The sequence below is a fragment of the Panthera pardus genome, unplaced genomic scaffold, assembly GCF_024362965.1.
Source record: "Panthera pardus isolate Hobbes unplaced genomic scaffold, ASM2436296v1 HiC_scaffold_27, whole genome shotgun sequence".
NCBI classification, from domain to species: domain Eukaryota; kingdom Metazoa; phylum Chordata; class Mammalia; order Carnivora; family Felidae; genus Panthera; species Panthera pardus.
Window position 1 is genome coordinate 1,658,667 of NW_026526843.1, and position 26,028 is coordinate 1,684,694.

At 65.0% G+C, this 26,028-nt stretch overlaps 1 protein-coding gene across 1 annotated transcript; it reads left to right on the forward strand.

Moving 5' to 3' along the window:
* Positions 1-25,743, forward strand: FLNA (filamin A). Its single transcript, XM_019437695.2, is given in 50 exon segments — positions 1-93; positions 3,219-3,627; positions 6,614-6,862; positions 6,977-7,074; positions 7,202-7,349; positions 7,846-7,964; positions 8,044-8,121; positions 8,215-8,377; positions 8,468-8,668; positions 9,177-9,314; positions 9,401-9,524; positions 9,618-9,754; positions 9,853-10,046; positions 10,196-10,309; positions 10,403-10,546; positions 11,258-11,381; positions 11,464-11,582; positions 11,584-11,625; positions 11,716-11,806; positions 11,897-12,066; positions 12,335-12,452; positions 12,548-12,810; positions 13,041-13,262; positions 13,264-13,639; positions 13,734-13,907; positions 13,990-14,152; positions 14,232-14,392; positions 14,482-14,652; positions 15,043-15,166; positions 15,255-15,411; positions 16,095-16,284; positions 16,440-16,463; positions 18,871-19,118; positions 19,230-19,325; positions 19,514-19,616; positions 19,703-19,843; positions 19,936-20,064; positions 20,238-20,411; positions 20,509-20,670; positions 20,764-20,967; positions 21,042-21,194; positions 21,312-21,434; positions 21,556-21,822; positions 21,971-22,108; positions 22,287-22,402; positions 22,934-23,066; positions 23,759-23,935; positions 24,118-24,336; positions 24,427-24,630; positions 25,236-25,743. Coding segments are annotated over 49 exon segments (7,944 nt in total). The 5' UTR covers positions 1-93; positions 3,219-3,254; the 3' UTR covers positions 25,424-25,743.
* The last annotated feature ends 285 nt before the right edge of the window (positions 25,744-26,028 follow it).

A 26,028-nucleotide genomic window follows, 5' to 3' on the forward strand; every position in this document is an offset into this window, starting at 1 on the left:
CGGACGCCAGCGGAACCCCGAGGCTCCCGGCGCGGGCGCGAAGGCGACCCCGGCGCCACCCCCGCCGTCGCGGGCCGCCCGCGGCGACAGCAGGTGAGGCCTCCGCGCGAGACGGTCACCGCGCAGCTCGCGGACCGGGAACGGGGGTGGCGAAGGAGGGCGGAGAGGCGCCAAGAACGCGGGCGCCGGCCCGCACCGCGCCGGAGCCAGGCGCAGCTGGGAGTGAACCTGGGAATGCGGTGCCCAGGAGCTGCCCTCCCTAGTTTACCCGGGAATGCGTGCTGGTGCCCAGGAGTGTGGGCGCCCTGGGCCATAGAGGTCCCTCGGAGAGATGGTGTCTGAGTGTTTGGCAGGACACGGGCTAAGCGGGTGCCCATGAGCTAACCACTGCATTGCTGGGAAAGAAAGGCTCCCGAGAGCAGGAGATTGTATGGGCTGAGACCGAGTGGTCACCTAGAAGGACGCTTCGCAGCCAGTATGACCCCCGGGGAGGGTAATAGTGGGGTCGTCGCTGGCACCAGTCCTCAGGGCACCAGCTGCCTCCGGCACGGGGGAGCTGGTTCCGGGGCAGCTACGCTCCGTGGGGGCTGGGGCAGGGGTGTGGCCAGGCACAGGCAGCAGGGGCTCCTCCTACGGGCCGGATTCCCCGGCTGGGCCCTATCCCAGGTTGGCTCTGAGCTGGATGTTCAGCGCCAGTCAGGATGTGAGCAGCAGCATCCCCAGATTCCTGTGCCAGCTGGGTCCAGGAAAAGTAGGTGAAGTCCCCTGGCAGGTCCACCTGCACGTGCTCCAGGCCAGCGGTCAAGGTGGGAGCTCAGGAAGTGAGTGTCCACACCTGCGGCACCTGGACTTGCCTTTCCAGCCCAGGTCTCTTCTCACCGGGCCACCCTGCAGCTTTGCGCCCCAGCCGAAGCGCCCATGTGGGAGGGCCTGGCCTGGGGTCTGAGGGCCGGGGGTGGGGTGGGGGCGGGGTGTGTCTAACGTCCAAGAATCTACTCCAAATAAGGGAAAATATGAAAGAGCTGGATTTTGGCTTCCGAGGGCTGCCCGATCTGGGGGCTTGGAGATGGGGCGCCATCTGGTGGCGATACTGTGTTTCCTGAGGACAAGAACCCTCTACACCCACGTCCCTGGTCTCCCCCAAACCGGGAAAGCTTAGGGCTGGAAGCCTGGATACCCAGCTTCTGCTCCCCTTTCTGCTGGGGCTGACTACCGCTCAGTTGTGCTGACTTAGTTTGCCTGGTCTCTGAAGATTACAGAATGAACACAGATGACCCAGTGGGATGGCACTTAGTGGAGAGAAAATCCAGTGATTTCCCGTCATTCTGTCCTTAGGAACTTGCTTTTCCAGTGGGGCATGGGGACAGACCAGGTCACATCTCACATCGTCCTGACGGGGCCTGGTAGGGAGGGGTCCATATGGGTTCCCTCTTTACAGCTGTCACTGCCACTCCAGCCCAGGTCCCAGACACCATTTCGTGGAGTTTTGTGCAAGCGTGTTTGAAAGCGGTAGGGAGAGGGAGGAGCGCAATAGGGTGACAGGCAGCCCCGCAGGGAGCATGCCAGAGGGCGGGGGACATGCTGCCTGGGACTGCAGCCCCACCGCGGGTAACACAGACCCCCGGGGCTACTTCAGTCAACCATATTTGGGCACGACCTGCTGGCTGACCCAGGGCCTCCTCCTGCACTGGTCTTTAGGAGGTAACTTAAACCCTGCTAGTGTGCAGTTCAGTCTCACAACCACGCAGGAGGAAGAAGCATGGCTTTCTTAAGAGAAGACATAAGGAAGGGAACAGGTTGCAGAGGGGAGGCGCACAGGCCTGGGAGGAGTCCTGGTAGGCTGGCTACTCTAGACTGAAGAGGGTGGCAGCGAGGGTCCCCAGAAGACCTCTGGCCTTTGTTCCTTTGGTGGTCTCTGTCTCTCCACGGCAGCCTTCCCACTGTCTCCAGACCAATCGACCAGAAAAGTGATCTTGACTGAATAGCTGCCCATTGCCCTTGCAGCCCTCCATGCTTCGCCCACATCAGGACCCTGGATCCCTGTCTTTGCCCCCACCCCCGCCCCTGTGCTGCTACGGGGCTGAGGCCCACCCAGATCCAAGTACTCAGAGCCTGCCAAGCCTTATTGGAACTCGTGAGCAGGCCCTCTGGGTCTGGAAGGTGCCCCGACCCCCCCCCCCCGCCCCCTGCCAGGCTGCCTCCTGGGGCGACCGGGGCTGGGGGGTGAGGCAGGCATTGCAAGAGGAGAGCAAACCCCCAGCGCCCCAGGTGGATGGCATGGTGGGTCAGACGTACACTCGCCGTCTGCGCGCCTCACTCGGCCCTCTGCCAGTGCCCACTGGCACGCCCAGTCCCTTGCAAGGCTGCTTGCTCCTGGAGTGCCGGCGGCCTCCTGGCCCAGTGCCCCATTTCCTCCCGAGTGGAGTGGGGAGGGAGGGAGGCGGTGGGGACCGGCGGGACGGCGGGCGCAGGTGCGCGGGCCAGGACCGCGTAGAGCGGGAAGGCGGGCCAGGCACAGGGGTTGTGGCGCGGCCGCTTCCCTGGCGTGGGGCACGGGCGTGAAGCTCTGGCAGCAGCGCCGGGCCTGGGACCCGCGGTCTCCAAGGGCTCGCTCTTAGGATCGGGTCCCTTCCTGCTGCTGCAGGGGCGGCCGGGGAACCCCAGGCGCGGGAGTCCCGAGTAGGGAGGGGGCCGGGGGGCTGCGGGGACGGGACGGAGTCCACGTGACTCGGGGAGAAGGAGTCACCCCACCCCACTTCACCTCACCCAACACCCCCCCCGCCCCCCGCAGGGGACTTGGGGAAAGAAAGTCCCTTGTATGGCGTGCCCGCTGGCGGCCAAGTGGTACGGCGCCAGACGCTGTTCACCCGTTCCTTGCTGTAGCGTTTCCTGCAGCGCTGGTGCGAGGCCATGAGGCGAGGGCGCGTCCTTGCCCCCTTCGGGGCCCAAAGACCCTCCCCGGAGCCTCGGTGTCGGGTCCGAACTGACGGGACTGGGGGCTGAAGGGGGCATTCCGACGGGCGGGGCGGGGCGGGGAGGGTGCGGCCCGAAGCCCCACCCCGGGGCCCCGCCCCGCTGTGGCTCCGCCCCTACGGAACCCGCCCCCCTCCCGCATTTAAAGGGCTCGCTCTCTCCGCAGCACAATCTCCGCTGTCCGCCTCGCCCTGCGTGTGCCGAGGTGCCTGCGACTTTAATTAAAGGGCCGTCCCCTCGCCTAGGCTGCAGCACCGCCCCTCGGCTCCTCGCGCCTCAAAATGAGTAGCTCCCACTCCCGGGCGGGCCAGAGCGCGGCAGGCGCGGCTCCGGGCGGCGGTACCGACACGCGGGACGCCGAGATGCCAGCCACCGAGAAGGACCTGGCGGAGGACGCGCCGTGGAAGAAGATCCAGCAGAACACGTTCACGCGCTGGTGCAACGAGCACCTCAAGTGCGTGAGCAAGCGCATCGCCAACCTGCAGACGGACCTGAGCGATGGGCTGCGGCTCATCGCACTGCTGGAGGTGCTCAGCCAGAAGAAGATGCACCGCAAGCACAACCAGAGGCCCACCTTCCGCCAGATGCAGCTGGAGAACGTGTCGGTGGCGCTCGAGTTCCTGGACCGCGAGAGCATCAAGCTCGTGTCCATCGGTGAGGGCGCGGGTCGCCCCTGTGGCACCGGGAGGTCGAGGGCGGGGGCTCCACGCGTCCTCCCCTCTCTCCCGGGCCAACCCCTCCCAGCCACCCCCGCCAAGCCGCGGCGCTGCCCCCCGGCCGCCGGGCTCCAGCGCGCAGGCCTCGAGAACAAAGGCGCGCTGGCAGGCCGGCCAGGCATGCAGACCGCTACGCGCCCCCGCCCGCCGCACCCCGGCTGGCCCGCGCCCAGGCTGAGCTCACATCCTCCGCAGGCCGCGCCCCCGCCACCGAGCCCGCGGTGGGAGAGAGCCTGCGGAAGGCGGGCACTGGCCAGGCTCTGGCCCTGCGCCCAGTGCCCCATCCCTGAGGAGGGGGAGTCTCAGGCTCTCCACCACCTCCCCTTCGGCAGTTTGGGAAGGGTCCTCTGGCCTCCCGCGCTCCTGTAGTTCCTAAACAGGGTCTTGGAGCTCGCGGGTCCCATTGTCTAGGGCTCTTGGCTCCTTTTGGCCTTGGGAGATGGGTCCTTCTATTGGAGATGGTCCCAACCCCCAGTTTAGATCTCCCCTCGGGGAACTCGGGGCCACAGAGGACGATAGCTAGCCAAAGGGCACGTGAGATGAGTCGGCTGGCGAAGGGAGCTGGTTTGTAGTCTACTTCAACTCCAAGTTACCGTTGAGCTTGGGCCAAACTCTTGCTTCCATGTAGGACTTGCTTTTCTGCATCTAGAATGCAGGAGTTGGCTGGGAGGTACTCCAGCGTGCACTGGGCTCACCGCCAACCTAGTGTCCGTGTCACTGGACGGGTGAGGCTGGTGAGGCTGGCATTGACCGGACCTACTGCGGCATCCCAGGTTCTTCTCAAGATGGGGGCTGCTCAGAGACAGGCACCGGAACTGGTGGGTCACTGGGGGGGTAGCGTGTTGCCGAGAGAGAAGGAAAACTTTCTTTTCTTTACAGTTCTTCTAGTTGTCCCTACGGCACGGTCCTTGCTGAGCCTCAGTCTGAGTGACGGAGACTCAGATGCCCCCAACCACTCCGAGGGCAGGTCTCCAGGGCCCCACCTCTTTCTTTGGAATGCCAGTCGGGGATGAGGCCCACCCCTCAGTCCCAGCCTCAGTCTAGCCAAGCTGAGTCATCTCTGAGCCTTGGGTGGGGGGGCAACCGGATGTGGGGAGGCAGGCCACACCCCAGCTGTCTGGGGGGGGTCTCCTCCTCCCTCCTCCCTTCTTCTCCTCCTCTTGTGAGCTGGCTGGAGCAGGCCTAGTTCCCAGAGCTTTGCCATATAAGGCAAAAAAATGTTGGAAAGCAGCAGTGATTAGGGGAGGGAGGGGGCAGGCTAGCCCCGGGGCTGGGGAAAGGGGGTGGGATGGGGCGGGGCCATCCAACCGGGCTGTCTCCCAACCCCGGGCCCTGGTTCTTCCCTCCCTCTTTTGTGAGGGGGATGGAGGAGGGCTTAGGCCCGCCTCCTACTGATGATCGAGGGGAGGGCCCAGCCCAACGACTGAGGCTGATGAGCTTGGCCTGATGTGTCCTCTCCTAAGTCACAGCAGGACTTGAGGTGGGGGCCTGCTGGGAAGCCCTGGCTAGGCCTGTGCCTTTGGTCTTCTCTGAACCTTCCATTCACCCGCAGCCTGAAGCCCCTCCTCCACCACGTCCCCTTGCTGTCTGGGCACAGAACAAGGCAGGGGTGCAGAACTAGGACGCCTCAGTCTGGGAGCAGAGAGGCTGCTTCGCTGAGTGGCTTGGCCGGTCCTCGAGGCTGCCTGCCACTGATGGCCCTTTTGGTGGCGTCCATCTCCTTCTTCCCACCCTCCAGTTGACTCATCACACAAGTATTTTCTCCTGATTTTGATGGGGGTGCAGGACTCCGGTGGCTCCCGGAGCCCTCCCCTTTTCAGGGCCCCACCCCTGAGGAAGCTGAGACCCAGAAGTGCCTTGGGTGGGGCCCAGAGCCTGGAGGGGTTGCTGGGGTGACGGGGTGCCGGGTGCCCGCCCTAACCGCTTCCCCTGTGGTGAGTTTAGCAGCCACCCCCCTGAGGCCCAGGGCCCCGTTAGGTGGTGAAGAGGGCAGGCGGCCGCCGGCGAGCTCTGCTGAGGCAGCAGGAGTCAGGGACCCCACCCATGCTCCCAAGCGGGGCCCTGGCTGCCCCACCCAGGCTGGCTAGCTCTGCCCTTCTCCTCAGAGTGGGTGAAGGGGCTCCCTGGCATGTGTCCTGGCCATCACCCTGGGTGGCAGGCCAGCTGCTGGGTCTCAGTGAGTCAGGGCCACGCAACCCAAGCACTGGCTCTTGTGTCCTCCGCACTCCCCACCCCGGGCCTGCTCCCAGTTTGGGTCTGTGGAGGGGTGGGAGGCACTGAGGAAGTGGGGGTAGGGCCCACATCCTCCATACAAAGGGTCCTTGCCCAACGCCTCCACTTCCCCTGTCCTGCGTGGCCCTCGGCCCACCCAGTCATCCTGAGGCAATGGTTTTCTTTCTCAACTGTCCCGCCGGCCAGATTTCCTCTTCCTCAGCCGCAGCCCCAGTCCGCAGCCAGTGCCAGGGTCAGCTCAGGGGCTCTCGCATCTAGGCCCACTGGGGCCAGGCTGCTCCCCCTGCCCGATTCCTTGGGGACCCTGGAGGCAGGCAGCTGCAAAGCACCTTCAGGAGAAGGGCTCTTCCGGAGCCGCCACCCCCCCCACCACCACCCCGGGCCCTGTCTGCAGCCTGGGTCCATCGTCGGGGCTGCCTCTGGGCCCCCAGCAACACCCTTCATTGCACTGTATCGGCACCACGTGTCAGCGGGTGTCACCCCATCCATCCCCAGAGGTCTCTCGTCTCCACCCCGCACAGGGACCCTGGGCAGAGGGCACAACCCACACCCCATGCCCTCAGGAGGGCTCTCCCGTCCCCCCCGCTCCCCCTGCGCCACCTGTGAGCGCCCGGTGCCCTGTGTGCGCGTGCTCTGGGACGCTCGAGCTCGGCCGCCTACGTGCTCAGTGTGGCCACTCGCTTTCCTCACAGACAGCAAGGCCATCGTGGACGGGAACCTGAAGCTGATCTTAGGCCTCATCTGGACCCTGATCCTGCACTACTCCATCTCTATGCCCATGTGGGATGAGGAGGAGGATGAGGAAGCCAAGAAGCAGACCCCCAAGCAGCGGCTCCTGGGCTGGATTCAGAACAAGCTGCCACAGCTGCCCATCACCAACTTTAGCCGGGACTGGCAGAGCGGCAGGGCCCTGGGCGCCCTCGTCGACAGCTGTGCCCCAGGTGAGGGGTGAGGGGTGAGGGGGTGCGGGGCAGGGGGCTGAGGTGGCGGGCAGCGCCCTCGTCGGGGGGCCCGCGGGTCCCTCCCCTCTCCTCCCAGCCTTCCTTGCGCCGCAGGCCTGTGTCCTGACTGGGACTCCTGGGACGCCAGCAAGCCCGTGAACAACGCGAGGGAGGCCATGCAGCAGGCCGATGACTGGCTGGGCATCCCTCAGGTACGCCCCCGCCCGGCCGCGTGCAGGCCGTCCAGGGGGTGCGGTCCCAGTGGGCAGCCCAGCCGTGTGGCTTCCCGGGAGCCTGAGGCTTGGAGGTCACGTGGTTTCTGTCTTCCGTCTGTGCTAGGTGATCACGCCCGAGGAGATCGTGGATCCCAATGTAGACGAGCACTCCGTCATGACCTACCTGTCCCAGTTCCCCAAGGCCAAGCTGAAGCCAGGGGCTCCGCTGCGGCCCAAACTAAACCCAAAGAAAGCCCGCGCCTACGGGCCAGGTGAGGAGGGGGGGGCAGGGATGCTCTGAGTGCTTACCTCGTTCCCGCGGGACCTGGAGGTCTTGGGAACTCTTTGCTTACGTGGCGGCTAGGTTCTCAAGCGCCCCCTCAGAATCCAAGAAGTGGGCCAGGGCTGCTCAGGACTGGCCACTTGGCTAGAAGTCCCCGAGTCACCAGCGCAAGGTGGAGCGTGTTCAGGAGGGAGGACCCAGCCGCTCTCCTGTAAACAGAGATAAGCCAGCCAGGGCGAAACATGGGAACTAGGGCCCAGGCCGACCGAGTGAGGGTACTAGGAAACAGACCCGGGCCCAGCCCACGGCAAGAATGCAGCGGGGGCACGAGGGCAGGCTGTGTGCTGGGCCAGGATTCACTTGGAATCGATTCACCCAGTTCGGAGCCCGCCTGATGGGGAGAGGGGGGAATGGCAGGGGAGGGATGCAGGGGCGAGGAGGCGGCCCTGACGGCCGGCTCCCGGCTCCCTGACCCTGCCCGGCAGGCATCGAGCCCACGGGCAACATGGTGAAGAAGCGGGCAGAATTCACGGTGGAGACTAGAAGCGCCGGCCAGGGAGAGGTGCTGGTGTATGTGGAGGACCCGGCTGGCCACCAGGAGGAGGTAGGGGTCCCGGCGGACGGCGGTGGGCTCGGCGGTGCCCCCGTTCCGAGCATGGCTCATGTGCTCCTTCCTGCTACAGGCAAAGGTGACAGCCAATAATGACAAGAACCGTACCTTCTCTGTCTGGTACGTCCCCGAGGTGACCGGGACTCACAAGGTGAGCCCTCAGCCCCAGGGGAGGCGGGGGGGTGGAGGCGGCGGCCGGCAGGCCCAGAGCTCGCCCCTCACGGTCTGCCCCTCCTGGGGACAGGTCACCGTGCTCTTTGCCGGCCAGCATATCGCCAAGAGTCCCTTCGAGGTGTATGTGGACAAGTCCCAGGGTGATGCCAGCAAAGTGACTGCCCAGGGCCCCGGCCTGGAGCCCAGTGGCAACATTGCCAACAAGACCACCTACTTTGAGATCTTCACGGCAGGTGAGGGGGTTTTGCTGAGGCTGGCAGGTCTGAGGCGGGAGCTGCCGGGGTCCCGGAACGGCCCGGGCCTGAGCCGGTGCCTCGTGGCAGGAGCTGGCACGGGTGAGGTGGACGTTGTGATCCAGGACCCCACGGGACAGAAGGGCGCCGTGGAGCCCCAGCTGGAGGCCCGGGGCGACAGCACATACCGCTGCAGCTACCAGCCCACCATGGAGGGCGTCCACACGGTGCACGTCACTTTTGCCGGCGTGCCGATCCCTCGCAGCCCCTACACTGTCACTGTTGGCCAAGGTAGGCCGGTCCCAGCCGCCCCCCCCGAGCGGGGCGCTGTAGACTGGGCCTCCCTCAGGAGGGGGTAGCTAGGGCGAGTCTCCGTGTGGCCCCGGCCCCGGCCCCCTGGGTCTCTATGCTTCCACTGTCTGGGCTCTCTGTCGTCCCCTACTGGGGCCCTTCCTCCTCCTTCTCCGGCTCTCTCTCCACGCTTTCACCTTCAGAAGAGCTCGCTCCAGCTGTTTAGAAACCTGCTGCTCTCTGCTCTGCCCACAGGGTCAACGGTACTTGGATCTGTCTTCCTCTGGGAGGGGGTGGGCTGGGTGGGGGGCGGGGTGCTGGTGTTGAGGAGCTGGGAGGAGGCCTGGCCCGCAGGTCCTGGGGTCACGGTCCCTTGCAGTTCTTTCTTGCATGTCCCTCGCCATCCCGTGGGACCAAGTTCTGAGGGACCCCCAGCCCTGGGCAGGGGGCGGGGGGCGGGGTCGCCCACGGCCCGCTCCCAGTGGCTTAGCCGGCCCTGTACCCACAGCCTGTAACCCGGGTGCCTGCCGCGCTGTCGGCCGGGGCCTGCAGCCCAAGGGTGTGCGGGTGAAAGAGACCGCGGACTTCAAGGTGTACACGAAGGGCGCGGGCAGTGGGGAGCTGAAGGTCACCGTGAAGGGTCCCAGTAAGTTGGGCCACGGCTGGGATGGGCAGCGGCAGACCCCGGGGCTGCTGCTGGCCAGGCCTGAGGCCCTCCCTTGTCTTGGGCAGAGGGCGAGGAGCGTGTGAAGCAGAAGGACCTGGGGGACGGCGTTTATGGCTTCGAGTATTACCCCATGGTCCCCGGCACCTACACTGTCACCATCACGTGGGGCGGCCAGAACATTGGGCGCAGGTGAGGCCCCGGGCGGAGCCCTCAGAGCCCAGGCAGCACGCTTTTCTCCCTGCTGGGCCCTCAGCGCTGCCCTGCGTGGCTCTCTTTTCACAGTCCCTTCGAGGTGAAGGTGGGCACGGAGTGTGGCAATCAGAAGGTGCGGGCCTGGGGCCCTGGGCTGGAAGGGGGTGTCGTCGGCAAGTCAGCAGACTTTGTGGTGGAGGCCATCGGGGACGACGTCGGCACCTTGGGTAGGTTGGAGGCTGTGATGTGGGCACCTCGGGGCGGAGGGCGGTGAGGCCACCCGACCGGGTTCCAGGGTGCTGATGGGACCGGCGGCTGTCCTCAGGCTTCTCGGTGGAGGGCCCGTCGCAGGCCAAGATTGAATGCGACGACAAGGGCGACGGCTCCTGTGATGTGCGCTACTGGCCCCAGGAGGCTGGCGAGTATGCAGTGCACGTGCTGTGCAACAGTGAGGACATCCGCCTCAGCCCCTTCATGGCCGACATCCGTGAGGCGCCCCAGGACTTCCACCCAGATAGGGTGAGGGGCGCGCGCTGCTGGCCTGGGTCTCGGCCCCCTTCTGCCTCTGCGTGGGGCCTTGGGAGGCGTGGCCGGGCTGGTATCCCCAGGGGTGTGTTCCTGCCACTCTGGGTCCTTGGTGGCCTGAGACCTGGGTGGCCTCTCATCAGGTGAAGGCGCGCGGGCCTGGGTTGGAGAAGACGGGTGTGGCCGTCAATAAGCCGGCCGAGTTCACGGTGGATGCCAAGCATGGCGGGAAGGCCCCTCTCCGGATCCAAGTCCAGGTGGGGTGCCCACCCGTGGTGGGGGTGGGGTGGGGTGGGGTGGCCAGGTGCCCGGGCTGATCGGCAGGCTGCTTGTCCCTGCCCGCTTTCCAGGACAACGAGGGATGCCCCGTGGAGGCGTCGGTCAAGGACAACGGCAACGGCACTTACAGCTGCTCCTATGTGCCCAGGAAGCCTGTGAAGCACACGGCCGTGGTGTCCTGGGGAGGCGTGAACGTCCCTAACAGCCCCTTCCGGGTGAGCCGGCCTTCCCGGGGCCTCCAGTGGGCCTGCAGCCCGTCTCCCCGGGGCACCTGCTTCCCTTCTGTCCTCCACCTGTGTCAGATGACAGCCACGCAGTTCCCCCATCTCAAGTGTGCAGCTCGGTGGTTTTGAGTACCTCCAGAGTTAGGCAGCTGCGGTTACAATCAAAGCAGAGCGCATCTTCATCATCCCCGAAAGAAACCCCCCTACCCTCCAACTCCCCCTCCCCCAGCCCTAAATAACCACCGATCTTCCTGGCTGTGTGGGTTTGCCCGTCCTAGACGTTTGCTATAGATGCACCATCTGGTATGGGGCCTCGTGTTCCTCGCCGCTTTCACTCAGCATCACGCTCTCGTTACGGTTCACCCACATCCTCTCGTGAATCAGCACCTGCCGCCCTTTTAGGGCTGAATAACGTGCCAGTGTGTGGACAGACCACACGTTGCCTATCTCTTTGTTGATGGACATTTGGGGGTTCTGTGCCTTTTGGCTGTTGCGAATAGTGCCACCGTGAACATTCGAGGATGAGTGTTCATGGGGACGAGTCGTCTCCTTCCTCCCGATACACAGACACCTAAAGGTGGCATCGCGACATCAGATAGTCACTTCATGCTCACATTTCGTGTGCTTGTCGGCAGTGAGTGAAAAAGGCCGGCCTCTCCCCCAGGCCGGTCATGCCATTGCACTTGCCTCTGTGCCCTGCAGGTGAACGTGGGAGCTGGTAGCCACCCAAACAAGGTCAAGGTGTATGGCCCCGGAGTAGCCAAGACCGGGCTCAAGGCTCATGAGCCAACGTACTTCACTGTGGATTGCACAGAGGCCGGCCAGGGTAAGGCCCTGCCCCGAGCGGGTGGGCGCGGGGGTGAGGTGTCCCTACGCGATCCCAGCCTCTGCTCCCACCACCACCGCAGGTGATGTCAGCATCGGCATCAAGTGTGCTCCTGGCGTGGTGGGCCCCACTGAGGCCGACATTGACTTCGACATCATCCGTAATGACAATGACACCTTCACGGTGAAGTATACACCGCGCAGGGGCCGGTAGCTATACCATCATGGTCCTCTTTGCCGACCAGGTGGGTGCTGCTCCTCCCAGCCCCTAACACTGCTTGCTGAGTGTTGGGGTGCTGCTCTCCTCTGAGCCTGTCTCCTCCCACCCCCTGCAGGCCACACCCACCAGCCCCATCCGGGTCAAGGTGGAGCCCTCCCACGATGCCAGCAAGGTGAAGGCTGAGGGCCCTGGCCTCAGTCGCACTGGTGAGAATGAGCAGCACCCCGTGGGGAAGTCGGGGGCCCACGGGGAGGCTTGGGGCAAGGGGCCCCTACATGGCTGCCACGTTTCCTCAGGTGTTGAGCTTGGCAAACCCACCCACTTCACGGTCAATGCCAAAGCTGCTGGCAAAGGCAAGCTGGACGTCCAGTTCTCAGGACTGGCCAAGGGGGATGCGGCGCGTGATGTGGACATCGTCGACCACCATGACAACACCTACACGGTCAAGTACACTCCCGTGCAGCAGGTAGCTGCCTTGACTTCCCAACAGCCGCGTTCCTCAACTACCCGCACCGAGCCCGTGGGCCTCCTCGTCAGTGGGCTAGCTGGGCTGCTCCCGAGTGCTTCCTACCCACTCTTGATTCCTACCCGGGAGAGAGCCAGTGTGGAAGGCTGGGGGCGGGGGAGCGAAGCCAGCGTTTCTCTCACGCTCCCTCCATGCCCAAGTGGGGAAGGCACGGGCCGGGGTGACCAGGATCCTCACTCCTTACCCTGCCTCTCTGCACTGTTTCCAGGGTCCAGTCGGCATCAATGTCACTTACGGAGGGGATCCCATCCCCAAGAGCCCCTTCTCGGTGGGAGTGTCTCCAAGCCTAGACCTCAGCAAGATCAAGGTGTCTGGCCTGGGAGAGAGTAAGTAGTTGGGGCTCTGTCACAATCAGTGAGGGTGCCCAGGGGCACGTGGGCTGGATGCCACAGTTCTCTCCCTCCTTTGGTCATCTCAACAGAGGTGGACGTTGGCAAAGATCAGGAATTCACAGTCAAATCGAAGGGCGCTGGTGGCCAAGGCAAAGTGGCATCCAAGATCACAGGCCCCTCAGGCACCGTAGTGCCCTGCAAGGTGGAGCCAGGCCTAGGGGCTGACAACAGTGTGGTGCGCTTTGTGCCCCGAGAGGAGGGGCCCTATGAGGTCGAGGTGACTTATGACGGTGTGCCTGTGCCCGGCAGCCCCTTTCCTCTGGAAGCCCTGCCCCCCACCAAGCCTAGCAAGGTAATTGGGGTTTGGGAGCCCACCCCCTCTCCTCCAGGCTCACCCTCCCCCTTCCCCAGTTTTGTCCTTAGGACCAGTGGCCCTGCCTAGGCCTGCTGGTGCCCCTAGCTGGTGGGGGAGGGTAGCCAGAACGAACGAAGGTAGATGTAAGGTCAGGCTGGGGGGGGTCTCGGGTCAAAGGCCAGGGAGGTGGTATGGGTTCGGCTCCTGACGTGCCCCTCTTCCCTCAGGTGAAGGCGTTTGGGCCGGGCCTGCAGGGGGGCAGCGCAGGCTCCCCCGCCCGCTTCACTATCGACACCAAGGGTGCTGGCATGGGTGGCCTGGGCCTGACGGTGGAGGGCCCCTGCGAGGCCCAGCTCGAGTGCCTGGACAACGGAGACGGCACATGCTCCGTGTCCTATGTGCCCACCGAACCCGGGGACTACAACATCAACATCCTTTTTGCTGACACCCCACATCCCTGGCTCCCCCTTCAAGGCTCACGTGGTCCCCTGCTTCGACGCGTCCAAAGTCAAATGCTCAGGCCCCGGGTTGGAGCGGGCCACCGCCGGTGAGGCGGGCCAGTTCCACGTGGACTGCTCGAGCGCGGGCAGCGCAGAGCTGACCATCGAGATCCGCTCTGAGGCAGGGCTGCCCGCCGAGGTGCACATCCAGGACCACGGCGACGGTACCCACACCATCACCTACATCCCGCTTTGCCCCGGGGCCTACACCGTCACTATCAAGTATGGTGGCCAGCCCGTGCCCAACTTCCCCAGCAAGCTACAGGTAGAGCCCGCGGTGGACACTTCGGGCGTCCAGTGCTACGGGCCTGGGATCGAGGGCCAAGGTGAGGCCCCACCGAGGATCATGGGGCGGGGGGGAGGCCGGTGCCCCCAGGGTCCCTGGAGCCCCACGCTTCCTCCCCATGCCTGCCCCTGCAGGTGTCTTCCGAGAGGCTACCACCGAGTTCAGCGTGGATGCCCGCGCTCTGACGCAGACCGGAGGGCCGCACGTCAAGGCCCGCGTGGCCAACCCCTCAGGCAACCTGACCGAGACGTACGTGCAGGACTGTGGTGACGGCACGTACAAAGTGGAGTACACGCCTTACGAGGAGGGTACGCGCCGGGGCTCCCAGGGGACGGTGGCTCAGAGATCCGGTGGCCTGGGCTCCTCCTGACCCAGCCTGCCCTCCTCCAGGACTCCATTCTGTGGACGTGACCTATGACGGCAGCCCCGTGCCAAGCAGCCCCTTCCAGGTGCCTGTGACCGAGGGCTGTGACCCTTCCCGGGTGCGTGTCCATGGGCCAGGTATCCAAAGCGGCACAACCAACAAACCCAACAAGTTCACCGTGGAGACTAGGTGAGCAAGCGCCCGGGAGGGCTGGGGCTGTGAGGGACCCCGGGACCCCAGGACGTAACGGGCTGTCTGTTTGCACCAGGGGAGCCGGCACTGGTGGCCTGGGCCTGGCCGTAGAGGGCCCCTCCGAGGCCAAGATGTCCTGCATGGACAACAAGGATGGCAGCTGTTCGGTCGAATACATCCCCTACGAGGCTGGCACCTACAGCCTTAACGTCACCTATGGTGGCCACCAAGTACCAGGTAAGCACGCGAGTTCGCTAGGGCTGTGCTGGGACTGCCCGCTGGCCCTCGACTCTCTCACACAGCTGTCCTCCTTCCTCACTCCCCAGGCAGTCCCTTCAAGGTCCCTGTGCATGACGTGACGGACGCATCCAAGGTCAAGTGCTCCGGGCCTGGCCTGAGCCCCGGCATGGTCCGCGCCAACCTCCCTCAGTCCTTCCAGGTAGACACGAGCAAGGCCGGCGTGGCCCCACTGCAGGTCAAAGTGCAGGGGCCCAAAGGTGAGTGTTCTTATGCCTGGGGGCGAGTGGGGAGGGAGACCAGAGGCCCAGTGCGGAGAAGTCAGTATGCGAGTAGTTCACGGAGGAGTCTCACGTGACAGTGAAGCCGGTGCCCCGGGGGCAGAGGCCCGGAAGGAGGTCTGACAGACAGGACTTGGCCACCGAGCAGATGTGGCAGCAGGGAGGGCAGGCAAGGGCCCAAGATGGCACGCAGATCAGTGTCCGGCGTCTCGGGGGGCTCAGGGCCATCCCCAGGGATGGGCAGGTGAGGGCGAAGCACGGCCTAGGCCCGGGGTGGGGGCTGGGTGCACCGCCAAGCCTGGCTGCTCCGGTGTGGTAGGGCTGGGGGCCCAGGAGACGGGCTGAGTCTCTTTCTGGGCCTGGAAACAGGCCTGGTGGAGCCTGTGGACGTCGTGGACAATGCGGACGGCACCCAGACCGTAAACTACGTGCCCAGCCGGGAGGGGCCCTACAGCATCTCCGTGATGTACGGGGAGGAGGAGGTGCCCCGCAGGTAGGAAGCAGGGCCTGCTGCCTGGGGGAAGGTGCCTGGCTGAGCACCAAGAGCCTTTCTGACCATTCACGACACCCCGGCCCGACAGCCCCTTCAAGGTCAAGGTGCTGCCTACGCACGATGCCAGCAAGGTGAAGGCCAGCGGCCCCGGGCTCAATACGACTGGCGTGCCCGCCAGCCTCCCTGTGGAGTTCACCATCGATGCAAAGGATGCAGGAGAGGGCCTGCTGGCTGTCCAGATCACGGTGAGCCGGCCACCTGGGACGCTGTGTGGCCCTGCTGGATTACAGCTCCAGGCACAGAGGCGGCCAGGGAGGAGGGGGCTGAGGCCAGAGGGCTGTGCAGCGTAGGGCAGGAGACTAGCGTAGATGGACCAGTCTGGGTCTACGGTCTCCCCTGGAGCCGTGCCGGCCAGGCCAGGCCCCCTGCCTCTAGGATGGCGGTGGCAGGCACGGGCTTCCCGGGCACACGCTTGCTCACTGCTGACTTCGAGCACGTGACCGAAGCCCTTAGTGCCTGGGCTTGCCCACCTGTGACCTTCTCGTGGGTCAGGGGTCAGAACAGGACCCTGAGAGCTCTCGGGGGAGCTGTTCCTAGTGCCAGGGCAGGCCCTGGGGCGGGGGATGGGAGCCAAGAGGTGGTCACGGGGATAAAGCAGGACGGGCACCGAGCTCCCTGCCGTACGTGTCGTCACCTGGGGGTGTGCTGGGCATCTGGGACATCCCTCGCGTACCTTGGCCACGCCAAAGTAAAGGGCAGTGCCGCAGTGCCGGGTGCGGGCAGTCGTTTTGGGCCGTGGCGGTCGAGTGACTTCGGAGGCTGTCCCTGCAGCGGCGGGGCTTGATGCCTGCTCCTTTGAGAGGGTCCGAGGTAATCCTGGGCCTGGCTGGGCTCGGGCCAACCACCTCCCCTGTGCTCTGCGGCGCAGGACCCCGAGGGCAAGCCCAAGAAGACGCACATCCAAGACAACCAGGACGGCACGTACACCGTGGCCTATGTGCCGGATGTGACCGGCCGCTACACCATCCTCATCAAGTACGGTGGTGACGAGATCCCCTTCTCCCCGTATCGCGTCCGGGCCGTGCCCACCGGAGATGCCAGCAAGTGCACAGTCACAGGTGAGCCAGCCTGCCGGCGGCCGCGACGCTCGGCACGGGGCTTGGGTGTGCCTGTGTGCAAGGGCTCGCTGCTTGGGGCGGCGTGTGGGAGTGGGGGCCGCCCCCCTGAGTGACTCACCTGACCTTTCTCCTTGCTCTCTGCCCTCTCACCTCAGTGTCAATCGGAGGTCACGGGCTAGGTAAGCTGCTTGCCGGGGGCCCCGATGCCCCTCCTGCCCAGAGGGCAGCTTCCTTCCTCTTCCGTGCTGACTCCCAGGGCGGGGTCCAGCTGCAGCTCTCGGCAGGGACAGAGGGGGAGCTGGAGGGTTAGTGTCCAGGGGGGCCTCCAGACAGAGCACGAGCGCTCCGGCCCTCCCTCTCTCTGGGCCTCCGTTTCCCCATCTGAGATGTCGGGTTGCAGCTGAGAGCTTGGGGGTGAGGTGCATCCTGAGAGGCACCCCACTGGGGGCTCCGGGGTCTGGGGATCACGGCACCCTGGGGAAGCCCTGGGGGCGGGCAGCAGGCCCTTCCTTCTCACTTCTTCCTTCCGTGTCAAGGGCTCCTGCGTGGGCTAAGGGGACAAGGGGTCTCCCCTTACCGGTGGGAGTCCCCGGCCCTGGCCGGATCCACAGACCCCGCATCCCCCTCTCCCGGGGGCCTCGTGTCCCAGGCCGGGGGAGGTCCAGGCTGCATGAGTGGGTGGGATGGGCTGGTAGTGCAATAGCACCAGCGTCGACTGCTTGGGCGGGCAGCATGGCTGGGCCCAGCCCAGCCTCAGAGCCCCAAAGTGCACTCGGTGGCCTGCCCGCCCTCCCCACCTCCTTCCCTCCCCTTGCCCCCTACCCAGCAGTGACGTTATTCAGATACTGCCCAACCAGGCATAGAGATTCTCCTGCTTGGGCATGGGAGGGGAGCTCTAGCGCCAGCCAGGGACACCAGGGACTCCAGTGAGAGGTGCCAGTTACATGGAAGCCTCCAGACGCTCCTGGCCTGGAGCTTGGGTGAGGTAGCCAGGACAAGATTCAGAGGGTGGCTAGGGTCTTGGGGCAAGGGCTCGGTGGCTTGGTAGGTAGAACAGTTCTAGGATCTGAGGTGACAGGCATGTATGCCTAGGGCCGGGGAGAGGGACAGGGCCAAGACTTGGCTGAGGGAGTGGTTTCAGTTTATCTGGCCACTGTGTGCAGAATGGAGGCAGAGAGCCCCGTAGGGGAGCCAGAGTCACTTCTGGATTGGTCAGAGTGGCGGCCTGGGCCAGGTTGGTGGCGATGCGGCTTAAGTGGGGAGCGAACGTGGCAAGTGCAGTTGGAGGACGGGGCAGCCAGGACCTGTGGATGGGCTAGGCGCTGAGCGGGGAAGGTGGGGAACTGGGGGGACCTGTGGGGTCGGGGCTGAAGCCGCTAGCTAGATGGCGGGTCCAGATGACGAGCTGCGGAGAGCGGGTGTGGGTGTGAGGTGAGGCCTCCCAGGGCAGGGTGGGCAGCAGGCGGCCGGGTCTACAGCCTGAGAGAGCCGTGCAAGGCCGGCAGGGAGCCTGGCCCGGTGGGAGCCCTCACCTAGCAGGGAAGCTCAGTGGCAGGCCGGCCAGGGGGACCCCTTCAGCTTAGCCCTCGAGTGGGTCCAGTGCTCCCGGCTGCTTCCCCGCAGGGGCCGGGCTGCAGGAAGCACACTCACCGCCGGCCCTCGCAGCCCACAGCCCCCCCCCCCCCCCCCCGCCCCAGGCCTTCACGGCTGAGCCCAGATCATAACGTCACTGCCCCTCCCCTCTCCTCGGGCACTCTGGGGCCCTAGAGGCTGCTCAGCTGCTCTGCCCTTGCAACGTAGTGGCGGTGGCTGCGGCTTGGGCCTCCCGTCCCCCCCACCCCTGTCGCCACTGCCTGCTGTGCTGTGCCTCTCCCCCCCCCCTTCCTCGCCACCCCACCCCCCCCGGATGCCGCCACTGCCTGCTGTGCTGTGCCGCTTGGGGGCCAACCCTGCTGCTCCCTGCTTCCTCGCTCCCGGCTCCCTGCCTGTGCCGGGCCGCACTGGCCACCCCTCACCACGAGCCTCTGGTCAAGCGAGTGTTCTCAGTCGTCAGGAAAGTCCGGTTTCACCTTCAGGCCTGGGGGGCGGGAGGCGAGAGTCACACGCCCCCACGCTGCAGCAGGACCCTGCCTCACCGCATCTGCACACAGCGCTGGGATCCAGGGCCGGGCTGCAGGGACGAAGGCGGCCGTGGGCCCGGCCGGGGCACTGGTGTCGGTCCACTGCACCGGCTGAGGCCCAGTTGGCCGGGAAGGTGGCAGCAAATGCTTGTGCCCTGACGGTGGCGGTGGCCTCCTGGGTCTCCAGGCCCTTCCTTCCTCCGAGACACCTGTGCGCCACCTGTCAGGCCTTTCCCACGTGGAGCTATCCCCAAGACAGGGTCCCCGGGCTTGAGGCGGCTCAGGGGAACCTTTCCTGCCTTCTGAGAAACCACTCACCGCCCCAGCTTGGGGGGTGGGGGCGGGAGGCCTGGCTGCGCTTGGTGGTGGCAATGAGAGGCCTGGGCGGGTGGCAGGCAGACGGGAGCAGCTCAGGTGCCAAGCTCACGCGCCGGCCCCCCTCTGGGGACCCACCCCGCCCCACCAGGTGCTGGCATTGGCCCCACCATCCAGATTGGGGAGGAGACGGTGATCACCGTCGACACCAAGGCAGCAGGCAAAGGCAAGGTGACTTGTACTGTGTGCACACCCGACGGCTCGGAGGTAGATGTGGACGTGGTAGAGAACGAGGACGGCACCTTTGACATCTTCTACACGGCCCCGCAGCCGGGCAAATATGTCATCTGCGTGCGCTTTGGTGGCGAGCACGTGCCCAACAGCCCTTTCCAAGTGACGGTCAGGAGGGGCCGGGGCTGAGGGGTCTGGGCGGAGGGAGCCTGGCCTGTCCCTCCCCCTGGGCCATCTCTACGACAGTAGACTCACCAACTCTTCTGTGATGCTCTGCAGGCTCTAGCTGGGGACCAGCCCACAGCACAGCCCCCACTTCGGCCTCAGCAGCTGGCCCCACCGTATACCTATCCCCAGGGTGGCCAGCAGACCTGGGTATGACTTCGCGTGCCTCATTCTGGCTCTCCCGGCCCTAGGGGACATGTGGGGCTGGCCAGCTGGGTATCCCATGAGGCCCCCTCCTGCCACGTGTGAGGAGGGACCTCCAGATCCTTCCGTTGGGACTTCCTCGTAGGCCCACCCATCCTACAGCGCCTCACTTGGGCCCTCTGTCTCCACTACAGGCCCCAGAGAGACCCTTAATGGGTGTCAATGGGCTGGATGTGACCAGCCTGAGGCCCTTCGACCTCGTCATCCCCTTCACCATCAAGAAAGGCGAGATCACTGGTGAGTGGGAGCAGGAAGGGGCTCGGGAGCCACAGAGGCTTGGGTTTGCCAGTGGCTGCCCTGACCCTGGCCCCGTTGGCCTGCAGGGGAGGTGCGGATGCCCTCGGGCAAGGTGGCGCAGCCAGCCATCACTGACAACAAGGACGGCACTGTGACCGTGCGCTATGCACCCAGCGAAGCAGGCCTGCACGAGATGGACATCCGCTACGATAACATGCACATCCCAGGTGCGCCCCCACACTGTACTGCCAGCGCCCTGGGAGGAGCCTGGGGAGGTGGCACAGAGCCCCAGTCCACCTGGCCCCTTTTCCTGCCTCAGGAAGCCCCCTGCAGTTCTACGTGGACTATGTCAACTGCGGCCATGTCACCGCCTATGGGCCTGGCCTCAGCCACGGAGTGGTGAACAAGCCCGCGGTCTTCACCGTTAACACCAAGGATGCGGGAGAGGGTGAGCCGCTCCGGTCTTAGCCTCACGTTGTGCCGTGGGACGCCGTCATCCAGCGGAGACGCTCCCTAAGTGGGGCTCCGCACCTGCCACCCCGACCTCTGCCTGTCGGGGCTCTGTGCCATCAGTGCGGGGGCCCCGGCGTGGTTCCCATCCTCACCCACGACTCTCCGTAGGGGGCCTGTCCCTGGCCATCGAGGGCCCATCCAAAGCAGAGATCAGCTGCACCGACAACCAGGATGGCACGTGCAGCGTCTCCTACCTTCCCGTGCTGCCCGGGGACTACAGCATCCTGGTCAAGTACAACGAGCAGCACATCCCGGGCAGCCCCTTCACCGCCAGGGTCACGGGTATGTGGCACTGGGAGCAGTGACAAAAGCAGGCAAACGGCGGGGCGGGCACCCTCTCCCCCCCGCACCTGGACATGCAGCGACTGTCCCCTGGCAGGCGACGACTCGATGCGCATGTCCCACCTGAAGGTGGGCTCCGCCGCCGACATCCCCATCAATATCTCCGAGACGGACCTCAGCCTGCTGACAGCCACGGTAGTGCCACCCTCGGGCCGGGAGGAGCCCTGTCTCCTGAAGCGACTGCGCAATGGCCACGTGGGTAAGAGGTGGAAGGGCAGGGCCTCCTGGGAAGGGGGAGGCCGCGAGGGGAGGGCCCGCCTTCCCCTGGCTGACGGCCCTGCCCTGTGCCCAGGGATCTCATTCGTGCCCAAGGAGACGGGGGAGCACCTGGTGCACGTGAAGAAGAATGGCCAGCACGTGGCAAGCAGCCCCATCCCAGTGGTGATCAGCCAGTCGGAGATCGGGGATGCCAGCCGTGTGCGGGTCTCAGGCCAGGGCCTCCACGAGGGCCACACCTTTGAGCCTGCAGAGTTTATCATCGACACCCGTGATGCAGGTAGGTGGTGGCCACCTACCAGCTGGGGGGGACCCCCGTGCTCGGCCCCCTGGCTCAGGGCTGTCGCTTCCCAGGCTACGGCGGACTTAGCCTGTCCATCGAGGGCCCCAGCAAGGTGGACATCAACACAGAGGACCTGGAGGATGGCACGTGCAGGGTCACCTACTGCCCCACAGAGCCCGGAAACTACATCATCAACATCAAGTTCGCTGACCAGCATGTGCCTGGTGAGTGGGGCATGCACACGTTGCCCGTGTGACAGGGCCACCCTCCCTGCCACGCACCACAGCCTGTCGGCAGAAACGTAACCTGCGTGGTGCACGGGCTGTGCTCTCTTCCTGCAGGCAGTCCCTTCTCTGTGAAGGTAACAGGAGAGGGCCGGGTGAAAGAGAGCATCACACGCCGGCGACGGGCCCCCTCGGTGGCCAATGTCGGCAGTCACTGCGACCTCAGCCTGAAGATCCCTGGTAGGAGCCCTAGGGAGCCAGGGAGGGGGCCTTGGGGAGTCCTGGGTACCAGCCCCACGGGGCCCTGAGCAGAGGGGTGGGGCCCGGGATTCTTGCTCACCACGTTGTCCCCCACCTGCAGAAATTAGCATCCAGGACATGACAGCCCAGGTGACCAGCCCATCAGGCAAGAGCCATGAGGCCGAGATCGTGGAAGGGGAGAACCACACCTATTGCATCCGCTTTGTGCCTGCCGAGATGGGCATGCACACAGTTAGCGTCAAGTACAAGGGCCAGCACGTGCCCGGGAGCCCCTTCCAGTTCACCGTGGGGCCCCTGGGGGAAGGGGGAGCACACAAGGTCCGCGCTGGAGGCCCTGGCCTGGAGAGGGCTGAAGCCGGAGTGCCAGGTATGCCTGCTTCCTGCCAGGCTTTTGCTCTTCTGGGCTGGGGCGGGGAGTGGGGTTGAGGAAGTAGCTAGCAGCACGTCAGCCATGCTCGGAGGGGACTGAGGCCAGGATAGCAGCCCTCCGTGAGGACACACTGCTCTTTCTACAGCCGAATTTAGCATCTGGACCAGGGAAGCTGGCGCCGGGGGCCTGGCCATTGCTGTCGAGGGCCCCAGCAAGGCCGAGATCTCCTTCGAGGACCGCAAGGACGGCTCCTGCGGCGTGGCCTATGTGGTCCAGGAGCCAGGTGCTGAGGGCGTGCCCAGGGCCACGGGAGGCGGCATCGGGGTGTGGGTGTCGGTCTGGGTCTGAGCGGATGGCTCCACCTGGCTCCCGCCCTCCCCTCTGAGGTCCCAGGGCCACCCAGGCTGTTTGTGGCAAGTGGGGGCCTCCCAGCACGCCCTCTGTGCTCTCTTCCTGCCCAGGTGACTACGAGGTCTCAGTCAAGTTCAACGAGGAGCACATCCCTGACAGCCCCTTCGTAGTACCTGTGGCTTCTCCGTCTGGCGATGCCCGCCGCCTTACTGTTTCTAGTCTTCAGGTGAGGCACCGAGAGAAACCGCCTGCCTGGGGCTCCTGGGCCCGGCCAGACCAGAGCCGTCGCACAGAGCAGGACTTGGCCCCGTGTCGAGTGACCCGCCCAGCCCAGCTCAGGGCGCCGGGCCTCTGCTCTGGCCGGGCGCAGCCCACGCTTGGGGTCGGCAGGAAACACCCCTGCCCACTGTGTGGAGTTTTTCTCGTGTCTCAGGTCTAAAGGCTTTGAACAGAAGCCTGTGCCCGTTGAGCACCAGGGCTGAGGTTTAAAGAGGGACAGCCTGCCAGGGCCCAGTGCTGCCCACAGGGCAGGGCTACCCTCCATTCCTGCCGCCTGGCTGTGTGACTGCAGAGTGTGGGTCTGGGGGCGGGGGCGTGTGCCTGTAGCTTACTGCCCCTCAAGAATCAGTGGCTCTCCCTCTTTAAACCAAATCGGACGCCAGATGGGTAAGTGTAACCCCCGTGGGCCTCCCGCCGCTGGGACCCTGCTCTCCTGCACCCCAGCCACCCTGTCTAACCACATCTGCTGTGCTTCCAGGAGTCAGGGCTAAAGGTCAACCAGCCAGCCTCTTTTGCAGTCAGCCTGAACGGGGCCAAGGGGGCGATCGATGCTAAGGTGCACAGCCCCTCGGGAGCCCTGGAGGAGTGCTATGTCACAGAGATCGACCAAGGTGAGGCCCTGTCCCTGCCCGGGCCACCCACCCATCTTCCCTGGCCCTGCTGGGAGCAGCGGGCCTGCCCAGCTGGCTGGAAGCAGACTGAGAGTACAGAAGGAAGGTACAGATTCTGCAAGCAGGGCCCAAGCGCTGGGGCTCTCCCAGCCGGGCAGCCCCTCCCCTGCTCACGACCCCAGCCCTGGGGGGGGCGGCGGGTCTGCTTGGAAGCCGCAGCTTCTAGGAAGGAGAACGCCTTCTGCAGGCAATATGATGCGGTCTCCTGAGGGAGAGACCCGAAGTCTAGCCACGGGGCTGGCACCTGCAGACAGGCCCGAGGCAGCCAATGTTGCCAGTCCCACAGCTAGTCGAGCCCCTGCACAGCCCCATGACCTCCGTGCCCCTGGTAACAGGCAGGGGCTGGCATCTCTGGTAACCTTTTTCCGGAGGCAGAGAGGCAAGTGCTTTGCCTGTAGATTTCCGTCCAAGTGAGCACCGACAGGAGGCTGCTTGGGCGTTTACCGCTTCAGTCCTCCGGTTTGGGGAGGCCTGTGCCGTGGGGTGTGGGTGCCCGGTGTGGTCCCCAAAAGCAGCGGAGTGGACCACGTGGACCTCCTGGACTGGTGGGCGAGGGAACCTCTTCACAGATGCCACCTGCTTGGTTTTCGGGGAGGGATGTCAGGCCCTCAGCATGCCCTTCTGTCCCTCAGATAAGTATGCCGTGCGCTTTATCCCACGGGAGAACGGTGTCTACCTGATTGACGTCAAGTTCAACGGCACCCACATTCCTGGAAGCCCCTTCAAGATCCGAGTTGGGGAGCCTGGGCACGGAGGGGACCCGGGCCTGGTGTCCGCCTACGGAGCCGGCCTGGAAGGTGGTGTCACAGGTAGGTCAGTGGATGCGGTTTCCGCTGTGTGGACACGGCTGCTAGGCCCCCTCCTCCAAGCTGTCAGTGACAAGAGGAGGTGCAGAGGTGATGAAGCTACGCTGGGGGGCTGGGGGCTGGGAGTGGGGGGATGGGGAAGCAGGCTGGGCCAGCTCTTCCTCACTGCCCCCCGCCAACCCCAGGGAGCCCAGCTGAGTTCGTCGTGAACACGAGCAACGCGGGAGCCGGCGCCCTGTCCGTAACCATCGATGGGCCCTCCAAGGTGAAGATGGACTGCCAAGAGTGCCCTGAGGGCTACCGGGTCACCTACACCCCCATGGCACCTGGCAGCTACCTCATCTCCATCAAGTACGGTGGCCCCTACCACATCGGGGGCAGCCCCTTCAAGGCCAAAGTCACAGGTAAGCCTGCCAGCAGACTGCCGGTGCCCAACGCAACGCCTGGCACTCTGGCTACCTCTTAGCGCCCCCCCCCCCCCCACCGCCCCGCAGGTCCCCGTCTTGTCAGCAATCACAGCCTCCATGAGACATCGTCAGTGTTCGTGGACTCCCTGACGAAGACTGCCAGTGCCCCCCAGCACGGGGCCCCAGGCGCAGGTTCCACTGACGCCAGCAAGGTGCTGGCCAAGGGCCTGGGGCTGAGCAAGGCGTACGTGGGCCAAAAGAGCAGCTTCACGGTGGACTGTAGCAAAGCAGGTGGGTGCCCCGGCCCCGGCCATCACCCCTGCCCTCCAGAAAGACGAGGCCAGAGATGAGATGGGATGACCAGTGCCTGGGAACATGGGAAGAAGGGGGTGGATGGGGTGGGAGTGCCTTCAAGGGCATGGTTGTCACTTCTTTTTTTGTTTTTGTTTTTGTTTTTTAACACGTATTTTTGAGAGACAGAGACAGAGCATGAGTTGGGGAGGGGCAGAGAGGGAGGGAGACACAGAATGCGAAGCAGGCTCCAGGCTCCGAGCTGTCGGCACAGAGCCCGACGCAAGGCTCAAACCCACAAACTGCGAGATCGTGACCTGAGCCGAAGTGGGCCGCTTCACCCACCGAGCCATCAGGCGCCCCCAGGGCGTGGTTGTCACTTCTGAAGCCACTTCCCATCTGCGCCTCCCCGCCATCATTTTTACCCTTTGGGAAGCTGCCTGGGGAGGAGCTGGGTCCTGTGCTGGCCGCTCTTTAGGAAGGGCCGTCACCCCTGAACACAACAGGGTGGTGGGGGCAGGATACCAAGACAGAAAGAGGGCTCGGGGGATTCTCAGTAGGAGGGAGAGACTTGGGGTCTGGAACTGAGGCCCCTTCTCTACCAGGCAACAACATGCTACTGGTAGGGGTGCATGGCCCCCGGACACCGTGCGAGGAAATCCTGGTGAAGCATGTGGGCAGCCGGCTCTACAGCGTCTCTTACCTGCTCAAGGACAAGGGAGAGTACACGCTGGTGGTCAAGTGGGGTGACGAGCACATCCCAGGCAGCCCCTACCGTGTCCTGGTACCCTGAGCTCTGTGCCTGTGCCAGCTGGCAACTCCCAGGATGAGAAGTGCTCCCACGCCCATCCCCCCAACCTGAGCAGCCCCCCCTGGTCTCCTTGGCCCCGGAGCCCCGGCCGGCCCTGGCCGCCCCATCACTGCAGCCACCCCTCCCTGCGTTGCACTCACCTGCCTCCACATGGGCAAAGGAGAGAGGCGAGCAGAGGTAGCCCTTTGGTGGTTCCGCCTGTCTTCTTTGGTTCTGGGAGGGGCGGGGGGGTACTATGCACGACCACCCGCTAGTTCTCTTCCCTAGCCAAGAAGAATAAAGTTCTGCTTCCATTCTCCTGAGGCTGGTTCTGGCTTTCTTGCAAGGGTGCCTGCGGGATGATCGAAGTGTGGGCGCAGGCCCACAAGTTGCTAGAGCTCCAGGCCTAGCACCCAGGGGCTCCCGCTTTCCTGGACCCGTGCCCCGCCCCCAACTCTAAGAGGCCCACTGGCAAGTCTTCTCTGCCTCCCTGGGTTCAGACCAAGGTCAGGTGAGAGACGTGTCCCACCCCCAGAAAGGGATGTGACGCTGGTGTACTTTTCCTGGGGCCGCACCAGGAACAGAGACTGTCCTAAGGGAAAGCCAGG